General features: G+C 35.2%; 2 protein-coding genes across 4 annotated transcripts; both read right to left on the bottom strand.

The window, feature by feature from the left end:
* Positions 231-2,576, bottom strand: LOC109357084 (DEAD-box ATP-dependent RNA helicase 47A). 2 transcript variants are annotated; one of them, XM_019600803.1, is made up of 2 exons: positions 2,344-2,576; positions 231-2,163 (listed from the first exon to the last, which is right to left on the bottom strand). In XM_019600803.1, the coding sequence occupies exon 2, from the start codon at positions 2,148-2,150 to the stop codon at positions 492-494; it is 1,659 nt and encodes a 552-aa protein (XP_019456348.1). In that variant the 5' UTR covers positions 2,151-2,163; positions 2,344-2,576; the 3' UTR covers positions 231-491. The 2 variants fall into 2 exon arrangements, with proteins under 2 accessions (XP_019456348.1, XP_019456349.1); XM_019600804.1 differs by having other exon boundaries at positions 2,369-2,576.
* LOC109355762 (UPF0678 fatty acid-binding protein-like protein At1g79260) lies at positions 6,790-11,663 on the bottom strand. Of its 2 annotated transcripts, XR_002108681.1 has the most exons (5): positions 11,398-11,663; positions 9,275-9,415; positions 8,166-8,234; positions 6,988-7,179; positions 6,790-6,943 (listed from the first exon to the last, which is right to left on the bottom strand). XR_002108681.1 is itself a non-coding variant. In XM_019598968.1 (4 exons), the coding sequence occupies exons 1-4, from the start codon at positions 11,575-11,577 to the stop codon at positions 7,060-7,062; spliced, it is 510 nt and encodes a 169-aa protein (XP_019454513.1). In that variant the 5' UTR covers positions 11,578-11,663; the 3' UTR covers positions 6,953-7,059. The 2 variants fall into 2 exon arrangements, 1 of the variants encoding a protein (XP_019454513.1); XM_019598968.1 differs by lacking the exon at positions 6,790-6,943 and having other exon boundaries at positions 6,953-7,179.

Genomic DNA, 11,906 nt, shown 5'->3' with positions numbered 1-11,906 from the left:
ACTTAATTTCATAAAAAAACATGATTTCCAAAATAAATTGTGACTAAGGTGGTCAATATCAACACTAACTAAGGTAGCATTTCATAGACATGTCAGAACAAGACATGACAGAACATAAGGGTTCTACTTTGTGTTTGTTGTATTATATATTGGAATAAAACAAGACAAAGGACTTCAAAGTAAAATATTTTAGTTTCACTGAAATGGGGGGAACTAAAATATAGGAATACCCTTATAAGAATACACTTCTCATATTCAACTGAAAATGTTAAACTATGTGTCATGCTTCAAATGTGCACCAAAGTAGTAGTTGCCAATAAGCAAAATAGGTAAGAAGCAATCCCCTTAATATAACACTAATGCATATGAAAATAAATAAATTACATTGAAATAAAAACAAGGGAGAGAAAGGAAACCTAAAGAAAGAATAAAACAAAGAAGCATGAAAACTGCATTGCAAACTAAACAAGTTACAAAAATATAACACCTCATCATACAGAAGTGCTGAGTGTTTTCTCTTCTTTGGTGACAAGAAGCTTTCCATCAGTAAAATCACAGCATGCTATTGGTATTCCAAGCTGCTTCTGCATTTTCTTCACAACAAACAATTCTGACTCTTCACATATGGTAAGCACTGTACCTTTCCGACCGAGACGACCAGTTCGGCCCGCTCGGTGTGCATAGTGGGTTGAATCTGTGGGCAAGCCAATATTAACCACAAGATCACATTCTGGCACATCCAGGCCCCTTGCTGACAATTCGTTTGTCACCAGAACTCTCACTTCACCATTCTTGAATTTCTTCAGAGTTGTTGACCTAGCAAGCTTCCCGAGATCCCCGTGCAACTCTGCAGCTTTCATCCCACGGGCCTCCAGCTTGAAGACCACATCCTTTAGCTGCTTTGTGTGATTCATGAAAGCTATTACATACTTGGCATCCAATGCATGAACACACTTTCTCAAGGTATCAACTTTGTGCTGCAACCTCGCTACACTGTAATAGTGTTTCAATCCCGGAGGTAGGCTCTCTACTGATGCCTGAGATGGTGTAGAACTTGGGCCGGATGAAGACTCTGACAGAATGACAGGCTTAGGAGGAGGGATAGATTCAAGTGGGACAACGTTCTTAGCTTGGACAAGAAGTGGTTCACAACCCCAGCTCCTTGCTGCCCTTACAACAGAAAATGGGACAGTTGCAGATACCATAATTAATTGACGCTCGATCCTTTTAGAACTTGGGTCTGCACCTGCACCTGCTCTCCTCCCTACATGGTCAATTATCCGGTGCATATCCTCACGGAAATTGAACGAAAGGAGTTCGTCAACTTCATCTAATACCAAATAACGACAGCTGTGAGTGCGAAGTTTCCCAGATGCACTGAGCTCGGCTATCTTACCAGGTGTACCAACAACAATAGCGGGCTTATTTTTCTTAAGAGCTTCTTCCTGCCTAGTACGATTTGCACCTCCCACGAGCTGCTGAACCACTTTCCTGTTTTCCATTCCTAGTATCTTCTCAAACTCCCTCACTATCTGCATTCCAAGCTCCCTAGAGGGAGCAACAACAACCGCTTCTATTCCGCTGTTCCTCCCACCATCACCACCATTACCTTCAGGATCTCTATTCCTTAGCGGGCCAATAGCTGAGAGTATAGGAAGCAGATAAGCCAATGTTTTCCCTGAACCTGTATATGACTGAATTATCACATCATGTTTCTTCAGGATGGTAGGAATCGCAGCAGACTGAACATCGGTCGGAACATTGAACCCCACATTTTCTAGCCTCTCAATCAATACCTGCGGGACACCGAGTTCTGAAAACGAATTTGCAGCAAAGGGAGCAGACTCTATTGGTTGTTTCAGACTAAATTGAACTACTTTTTTCTCATTGATGTGGCCGAGTTTTCCTTTTTTCTTCAGGGATTCCGAAGACGAACCCAATGGCTTAACAACCTTATCTGATTGGATTTTGTCTTTGGGTTCAATTTCACTTTTCAAACCAATGCTTGAAAGCGAAAGGGAACCATTTCGGGGTTCAACCTGATTCTTACAATGAACACTGCTATGAAACCAAGCATTCCTAGAAGAGACCAAAGCCCTTCTCATGGGAAATGACTCTCCAACAAGAACAAGAAACCTTGCTGACATCATTTTAACCACAAATCTATTACAAAAACAAACAAAACTTATTCAAAATTGTTCCTTCAAATGGGACAAGACAATATTAATATCTGCTAAAACCCTTTCAAACAAACCTTAAAATCTACTACATGAAAAACCAAAATAAACCCACAAAAATTCCAAGCTTTGAGACAAATCTAGGGGAAGCAGGTAAAGGAAAAACCTCAGTTGCAGTGAAAAGTTGAAACCTTTACTGTTGTGTCTGTGTGAAGAGATGGGGGAAAATTGTTACTACAAATCCATGAAGTATGAGAAAGGTGTTGTCTTTATGAAAATGGAAAAGTGGGTATCTAATTTGTGGTTTGAAGATTGAGGAAATTGGGTAGTAGGACTCAACAACAGAGTTTCATTCTCTTTATCCCTAATATCCTATCACTCTCATATGCATCATATAGAGTCCTGCTCGTGGGTGAAAATTTAATTTTTTATTATATACTGTGTATATATTTGATTTTGTAAAAAAAATACCCTAATATATATTTCGCTTTCTTTTAATATTATTTATTATATTATTTTTTATTATGTTTTTTTTACCCTAATATATCCTAACATTGTTTACAATAACAAGTATTATTTTCACACCTTCTTTTCGAAGCTCAACAACTCAAATATTGTTTCGCACCTAGTCTCTTCAAGCTCAACTGTAAACAATATTTTGTCAAAAAAATTTATAACTTGCAATTATTTTAATTCATGTTCATATAACGGAATAGATGTGATGGAGAAAGATTGTGAAATTAATAGCAAATGATTGAGCACAAATGGTTAATTTAGCTTTTTATTGTTTAATAAAATATGAATAGGTTGTTCTAAATAAATGAGAGTTTTGAATATATTAGAGATTATTCTCTGGTGTTATTTATTATATTCTTCAATGTTGATGCTATTTATAGGTAAGACAATTAGGGTAAATATTTCTAGAATCGTTGAAGTTTTGTTGGAACTTCTTAACATCAATATTCATTGAGATTTGTTTTCTCTTAAACTTGATTTTCTATTGACCTTGTGCACCATCATTAATGTTTCATAGTCATTTTATATTGAGCATGTAATGTTTAATGGTTGTTGGAAGAGTCTGATGGAAGAGAAAGATTGTTAGTCTTGTTTATAATAAAATTATGCATTTTTTGGATATCATTTTTTTTATATCTGTTGGGTACCAGTGAGGTAAGAATACACCTAGAAGGTGAATAAGTATAGCGGATCACTAATCCGCTTTTCCGATATTTGCGCAGAATACAAAGTTGCTACAGTTAATCGATTAAACATAGGGTTAATTGATTAAGGACAAATGTGGTAATCGATTATACTCGGTGATTACTCTTTGAAAAATACACTTTTCTTGCTTTGAAAATAGTGATGAATCTTGATCTTTACTCGCCTAATACTGATTCATGATTATCAACAGATTAACAACAATTAACACTTAATCACAGAATGCAAATAAACTTAGAAAACAAGTAAAGATAGAATCGTAAAGAGATAAGGGAAGAGAAAAAGTGATCGAAGATTTTATCCTAGTTCATTTGTGGTCCACTTGCAAACTACATCCAGTCCTGCCGTCTGATCTGGGATATTTTTCTTTACTGTGGAAAATCAATGTTCTTTACAAACACACTTTCAATACAAGACACAAGACGCTCCTTTCTTGGAACTGTTAAGCCCCCACTTCGGTTTGACTACTCAACTCGCCTACTATGATACTTCACCGTTCACGACACCAGCCTCAGCCTAAGTATCGCTTGAACCAAGATCTCTTGTTCTCGTGAAGACACCTACCTAACCGCAGCTAGGGTTTTCTCTAATACAAGATTTTTGTCGAGTTACCATGCACACTTAATGTGTGAATATGACATTCAAACTCAGCCCTAAAACCCTATGCAGAATCCTCACAAACATCCCAGAATTACTTATGATGATATGCAATGGGTTACAAAAGTATAACAATTGTAGCACTTTTCAACAAAAGATTTTCCCTATCATTTCTCTTTGAAAACTATGGAAACTATACAAGAAAAACTTCTCAAAGATCAGCAAGATTGCTTTGAAAATTAAGTTCTAAGAATCTTAAGTTTTTTTCTCCCTTGAATTGAAAATTCGAAATCCATATGAAACTAAAAAACGGATTGTTCTATTTAAAATAACAGCTTTCGGTTATAACTGATTTTAACTGATGTTAATCGATTATATAACAAGTTAATCGATTAACGTGTTTCTTGAAAACCATTTTTCAATTATTAATCTATTAACCTTCTTAATTGATTAATAAGCCAGAAATTCGGGGAGGTTAGCTACTGTAACTCCTTTTAATCGATTAGATCTTTCCGTAACCGATTAAAAATTTTCAACAAGGCTTAATCAATTATCCAATGGGTTAATCGATTAATATATGCAAAAATATATTTTCTTAACTATATGGTAAACACACTATATGATGAATGTTCATGTAATATGATTTTTGAAATGATTAAATCCTTTGTGCACAAAAACATGTATGTTTAATGCAAATGCATAAATCTTACTTATCATATATATGTATGTAGGCGTGATGCCTCAATCAATATGATTTTCATTTTAGCCTTTTTGTGAGACACTTCCATCTTAGGTTTACCTAACTTAAACTCAATACTAGGCAAACATCTAAGGACTCTAGAATATAAAAATAATCCTAAGTTCTATGACATTGACATTGAGTTCTCGGTATGTTGTTTGTTGTGATACCCAAGTTTTCAAGCTTCCATATAATACATTGTCTTCATCAAAACTTAGTAGGTTGGTTATAATTGCATCCTTTGACTATTTTCCATTTGAATCTTCATTTTTTTGATGATGACAAACACTAAACAGTTCCTCTGTTTGATGACTTGAAACTGGACAAAATATGTTTGGAAATGTTGAATTAGAATGTGTTGCTCCCCCTTACTTTATTCTCGCCCTCAAACCATCTAAGAGGTAATACAAGGGTAGGAACATGATTATCTGTGGAAGCTCACTTCAACCTGCAAAACAGCTCAAACAACATCTTTCTTCCCTTTTTAGCATGATCAAAAAGCTATGACAGATTATGATGTTAAAAGCCAAACAACTCAACAGGTGTAATCGATTACCCTGATCAAATTTTGTTGGATAACTTGTTTCTCACTCATGTAACTTGTTACTTAGTTATGGTAACTTGTGACTTAGTCACAATAACCTCTTACTTAGATCTAGTAACTTTTACACAATATTTTGAAAATTGTTTTCATTTATACTTGTAGATTTCAATTTTGTTTTAAAATACTTTTGAACATTACTATTATTTGTATATAATAGAGTATAACGATAGAAGTACCTAAAGACTTAGATTCTAAATCCTTGAAGTTTTATCTTCATAAGTATTCTTCTTTTTATGTGATGTTGGTGTCTTCAGCAAAACCGTGTCAAGATTAGAAGCAAGATTTTCTTCACAGAGAATTTTATCCTGGTTTGTTTGCGTGCGGATCCACTTACAAACTACATCTAATCCCCCCGTCTGGTTTTGGAGATTTTTCTTCACCAGAAACTTTAATATCAATTACAAACAAGCTTCCAATTTGATACTTCTACAAGCGCTCTTTTCTTGAACTCTAAGTCAAACAATGCGGTTTGACCTTCTCTCGCCTCTTTTGCATACCTCACCTACTCGCGATTTATCCTAGCCGATTCTTACTTCTTTTAAAAACCCTTGTATAAGCAGTGAAGAATACTAATCAACCTAATTGCAGCTAGGGCGATTTTTCTCTCAAATGGGCAATAAGAATGTTGAGTTGAGATGCACTAACTAAGTGCAATTTAATCACTCGAAGATCAGCTACAAAACCTCATACAAGAATCTCACAAAGATACAAAGAAATTGGTGAAAAACTATGATAGTTTTGTTTATGAAGATGTATGGCACTATTTCAAAATTGGTAAATCAAATTCCTCTTCTCTTTAAATATCACTCAAGAACTTAGCAATTTTTCAGTTCAAAGTTTGATGTAGAGAATTTTCGTTTGATATAAATATGATGTAAAATTGTGAAAGTCTAACTCTTACTCAAAGGTTAAAGTGCAACCTTATATATAAACCAGATTTTAACTATTCTTAATTGATTATCTAAACAGTTATTCAATTAACGCCTTTGAAAATAGGTTCTATTCTATTGGACTTTAAATAATTACTAAGAAAACCAAGTCATAAGTTGCCGCAACTCTTTTAATCTATTAGTGAAACTCATAATCGATTTAAATAGTTCCTATAATCATTTAATTGATTAATCTGTTACATAATCGATTAAAAAGTTAAAGTTTCTTGATACATGGTAAACCTTCTATGAGATGTATCCATATGCAAAGTATGATTTCAAAATAAAATTTACTTTGATGCAATGAAATCATATCTTATCAAATATGGTGCATGCATACCAAACAGAAAAGGTAGCGGTTGATAATTAGAAGTCAAATTTTGAAAGAGTTTTTTCCAAATAATATAGCACAATACTAATTAAGTAATACAATGATTTCAAACAATATTTTGAATACCAACAAGGTATTGATCTACTGATGTAAAGCTTCGCTAGATTCTCAAGATGACCAAAAAATCAAGGATTCAATTCCTGGGAACGACATTTATTCGAATGGACAGTCACACACTCCGAAAGAGATTAATTCCTTACCCGGAAGGCTGACAGGATACCATTGGTATTACAAAAAAAACAATATTCTGAATTGCATTACAATACTTCAGTTTTAAGTATCTTGCATTACACCTAAATCACTCTAAACAATAAAATGAAAAAGCAAAATGAAAGATAGCTTCATTGGATGGATCCACTATGCTGATGTACACCTTCTGCTAGAAATAGTGGAAGAATCTTGCTTCAGATTTTCTTCAGTACTGCTTTCAAGTGTGGTTGAAGAGTTATTGTATGGGTAGCCATCTGAACATCATAACAAAGATTCCCATCAACCAGTTGAAAAGATCTTCTGATCTCTTTAACCTGTATAGTGTGGAAAAAAAAAGCATTTCCAGAGAACAACAACATCAATCAAGTCTTTATCGCACTAGGTGGGGTCGAGGTCAACTACATAGATCGAATGATACCATAATGCTCTATTATAAATCACGTTCAATGACAAAACATTAATCTCTAAGTCTTACTTTATCATTTAGTGATTGAAGGATGTAGAGTTAAGGAAGGCACATACAATATTTCTTTTTGTAAATAAAACTTACCATGCAGTGAGTCAAGCCTCAAAATAATGATAAGAATGTGCATGGTATATGCACAGAAACAACCAAGCTTTAATCCCAGTAGGTGGAGTCGACTACATGAATCAAATAATGTTATGATGCTTTATCATAAATCACGCTCGCTGACTCCCTTTGTGCAAGGTAATAAATGTCACATCATAATTATTACTTCATTTAGATTATTATAAGCAATCAGTGACCGAGGGACTAAAGAATATCAGAAAATTTAAAAGCACATTGAATGTCTTCAAAACCAATTGCTCAAAAGTCCACCCTCTTCATCCTCTCCCTTTCTGAAGATTCTATTTAGGTGATGTTTACTGTAAGCATAATGCTCACATATACAATATCAACAACCAAACATTTATCAGTCACGCACCCCGAAAGGAATTAGTTCTTTACCCATAAGGTGACGGATACTTTTGGTAATATCAAAAAAACAACCAAGTCTTTATACCATTAGGTGGGGTCTGCTACATGGATCGAACAACGCCATAATGCTCTATCACAATCCTCGCATATTTTGATAATGATAAATAAACTCCAGAAAATCATTCCTTACAATTTTTTTACAAATATTCACAATACCAGAAGCCACTTTAATAATATGGTTTTTTTCTACCACTTTAATAATATGAACTACTACAAGAATGTATGTGAAGTTGTGAACAATGTATTTATAAGCAGGAAATATGAGTACTATTACATTTGGGAAAGACCAATATGAACTACCTTAGAAGCATTGCCCACTGTTTCACTCTGGAGTTGTATCACTTTCTCATTGGTGCTATATGTTCCTTTCTGGATAGCACAATATACTAGTAGCACATCAGAAGCACAAAAAAGCAGCAGAAGGAAATCAAAAGAGAAAAGTTGAAAGAAATAACTTGCTATATGGACTTAGAAACAAGGAAATGAACATGAAAATTGTATGTCTATTGTCTAAACATTTCAATAATGGCAACAAAAAGGGCGACACAATGCACGTAGCTCCCACTTAATGGAGTCTGGGGAGAATAGATGTGTGCATCCTTACGCTCATTTGGGACAACACATGTTAATGTGGTAACAAGAACAATATATATCACATAAAATTTCTATACCAAGGAATAGAAAATGATATATATCAATTGCAAACCACATTACTCTTGTGAGCGACTGAGAAGTGACAACAATCGGTTGCATGTAAATGTTAGGGAAATAGGGAATTGAGAATTAAAATGTAGCAATGCATGGATTTTTTGGCAATAAGAGATTATTTGCAGCAAAGATAAAAGCATAGGTTGTGTTTATACATGGTTCTTTGATTGACTAGTTAGAAATAAATTCAAGCATTTAGAACTTGTTCATCCGGTAATCTTCATAAACAAACAAACCGGCATATGAAGTCCGATTATTATAGTTCAACTTGAGTGGCCTCCAAATTGAAAACCAAGGATTTTGCTGATTAAGAATTTCATAGAGCTTCAAAACCACCATTTCTTTTGTGCTATCAAGTTGAGGGGGAGGCGGAGGAGAAGTTCTCTCATTCAGAGAACATGGCTTGCCACAAGCCTCAGTGAGGAGCGAAAATCAGAAATGGAACACATGACATTTTAATCATCGACTTGGCAGTCAAGCTAGCCCTCCTCATTGACCATATCCAGCATTACTAGCATACAGAATATAGAGACACGGGTACGAACTGACACAGGCAAATATATAGAGTTTACTTGTGATTCAAAACCAAATGAAATATTCAAGCACTGGTCACTAATGAGGCATATGGCAGTGAACCATTACATATGATACAGTAATTTTATCTATAAACCAGGAATGAACTAACAGAAAAACAAAAGTACCTGAACTTCAATAAGACCAGTGCTTTGAGCAATCACAACTTCAATGGTACCATCAGGTTTAGGTCGCCAGTATCCACTTTCAGCATGCATTGGCTCTCCAGAGCTCAGCTTCCATGTCTTCTGAGTATATCCTATTACTGGCTATGCTCATTTCACACAAACAAACACAACCAAATCAGCAAACACAAAAAATAAAAAAAACTAGTTCGGAAAAAATTGAAGTCCTCAGCATATCTTTTCAATCAATGAAAAACGTCCTATTGTGAGTTTATGGTAGGACCAGAACCAGCTCGCTGTATTCATATTATACCAAAACTTACTTGAAAGTGAGAGTCCTTGAATATAGCCAGTGTTAAAAATTCAAGTGGGTATTGAAGGCCCACGGGTAAAGATTGTATTAAAAGAAAAGTATACAAGTGAGAAGATTCATACACTTGCTGCTTCAAGATTTTGGGTCAACACTAAAGGAGTCGTTTAAACCGTATAATCATAATTAGTTAGATAAGTCAGTTAAACCATAGTTTGTTAGTTTGGTTAATTTTCTGTTATAAACTCATTAAACTGACTTGCTATATATAGCAGCTTTTTTATATTCCTTTGTGATATATGAAAATCATTCAGTACAGTTGATTCTTTAGAGCCAAAGCTTTTCTTCTTTCCATTGCATCTCCGATATCTTTAAAGATATGATGTCATGCTTGTTTGTGCAGTTTCTCGCTTAACTCACTCATAGATATCTCCCCAATTTTCCATGGTTGCCCAACAATCCCATCTCCCCCATCTCTATGCCTCATGTACACTCGAAGACAAGGTTAAATGCGTGCAAGCCTCAGCACCACTACCACCACTAGGCATACTCCGGTCATTGCTGCTATTGCTTGAAAGGCTATTATAGTAAATTTGCATTATTGCATGTGTCCAGTCACCAGGCCAGAACAAAAAGTGTAGTGACAAAGAAAAGAATAAAACAGGTGACCTAGTGCATGAGGCTCCCACTTAGTAGTGTCTGTGGAGCCTTATCCCTGCAAGCGGAAAAGTTATTTTCATAATTTGAACTTGTGGCCTCTTAGTCACTAAGCAGCAGCACACTTAGCGTTGTGCCGAGGCTCATCCTCAGGCAATGACAAGAATATAAAGATAAAAGCAACAAAAAGGGAAGCACGGATTGTGGTTCATCTAATTAGACCTATGTACAGAAACAGTAGACATTTTCTATTTCTGTTCGAGGGAACCGATTACAAAATGATTGCAATGAACCTTATAGCCCACAATTTATACTGACTCACACATCCACCAGACCTGGCTCAATTTGACGAGGCACCGCCCTCCATCCACACCCCGAATGAGGTATTATTGCCTCAGCCCCTCACCCTCTGCTCCCACAGACCTCTCAATTTTTCTTCTTTAAAATCTGAGGTCCAAATTTTCAGGTTGGATTACAATTTGGATCAACCCATTAAGAAATTCAATACATCTCAAAAAAAAGTTATGTCATAACTGAACTATATTTGCATGTTATTTTCTTGTACTCTCTAACATTGTGACCCAAACTCACACTCACATAAGATCAAACACTAGCCACCAAATAAAAAACTATAGTTATTCCTATTATTAGTAACAGAGCATTGAAATACAATTCTCTCATTTTGATAGAAAACTGCGAATTGGTTCTTGTATACCAATTTGTGGTTCTTTTGCGAATTGTTTCCCTATAAGGAACGAATCTAATTCTCATATACTATTTAAGTAAAAGAAAGAACAAAGAAAATAATGGTAATTGGTGATGTGCACTCACCTACATGAGTGAGTTACAACAAACAAAAAAGAATTTTATCATTGATTAGTTATCCTATGGTGAAACAAAAGTTGATTCAAACCTATAAGAAGCTGTACTAGACACGGTTGTGCAGGAAGTTATAGAATCCCCTGAATATACTCCTAACATACCGACATTTGACAGGTAATATACAACACATTACGTACTCGTACCAAAGTAAGAGAATTGTGTTTTAATGTTCTATCATACCACTATGTGACAGGGTCAACAATTCCAACTCATCACTGAATAAAAACAAAGACCCAGAAAATAAAAACTAAAAAAAACAGAACTTTATCAGAAATACCTTGTTGGGAAGATGGGAAAAGTGAAGCTCTTCACCATAGGAGAAGGAATGGATGGTGGGGTAGCCTCCTTCTCCTTGACCTCTCCATGTTCCTAGAAGGAAGGATAGTGGTGCTAATGCTGGATGCAACACTGGCGGTGATGATGATTCTGATGCCGGAGAGTCTATGTTTGCATCCATTTTTGTGTTCGGAAAATGCTGTTAATTTGGCTCTGAAAACCCCACTTTCGTTTGTTGTATCTTGTTAGTGTTCCCCTTTTGAGCGATAATCATTGTGGTACCTTTTGTATATCCAATATTATCCCTATTATTCCTTGAAGTCTCCAACAAGTGTAGTTGACTTTTGACAATATCTAGACTAATCCAACAATAAAATCAAAAACCGATCTAAAATAGACCGAAATCGTAAAAATTGTATGCATTTAGATTGTATTGGACTTATTTTTTAAAGATCGATTGGTTCGGTCCGGATTTTGGTTTCACCTCTTGGATCCAGACCGAAATAATAT

This window comes from Lupinus angustifolius, chromosome LG09 (assembly GCF_001865875.1).
Source record: "Lupinus angustifolius cultivar Tanjil chromosome LG09, LupAngTanjil_v1.0, whole genome shotgun sequence".
In the NCBI taxonomy this organism is placed as follows: Eukaryota; Viridiplantae; Streptophyta; class Magnoliopsida; order Fabales; family Fabaceae; genus Lupinus; species Lupinus angustifolius.
The sequence above is the reverse complement of the archived record's forward strand: the minus strand, read 5'-3'. Positions and strand labels throughout refer to the sequence as shown.

What these genes read in the sequence shown, in the direction of transcription:
- LOC109355762 (XM_019598968.1), bottom strand. Translation starts at nt 11,577, where the DNA reads ATGGATGCAAACATAGACTCTCCGGCATCAGAATCATCATCACCGCCA. An exon ending in TTTCCCATCTTCCCAACAAG is followed by an intron (nt 9,416 to 11,397) that starts GTATTTCTGATA and finishes AAATGAGCATAG; the next exon opens with CCAGTAATAGGATATACTCA. An exon ending in CTGGTCTTATTGAAGTTCAG is followed by an intron (nt 8,235 to 9,274) that starts GTACTTTTGTTT and finishes TGTGCTATCCAG; the next exon opens with AAAGGAACATATAGCACCAA.
- LOC109357084 (XM_019600803.1), bottom strand. Translation starts at nt 2,150, where the DNA reads ATGATGTCAGCAAGGTTTCTTGTTCTTGTTGGAGAGTCATTTCCCATG.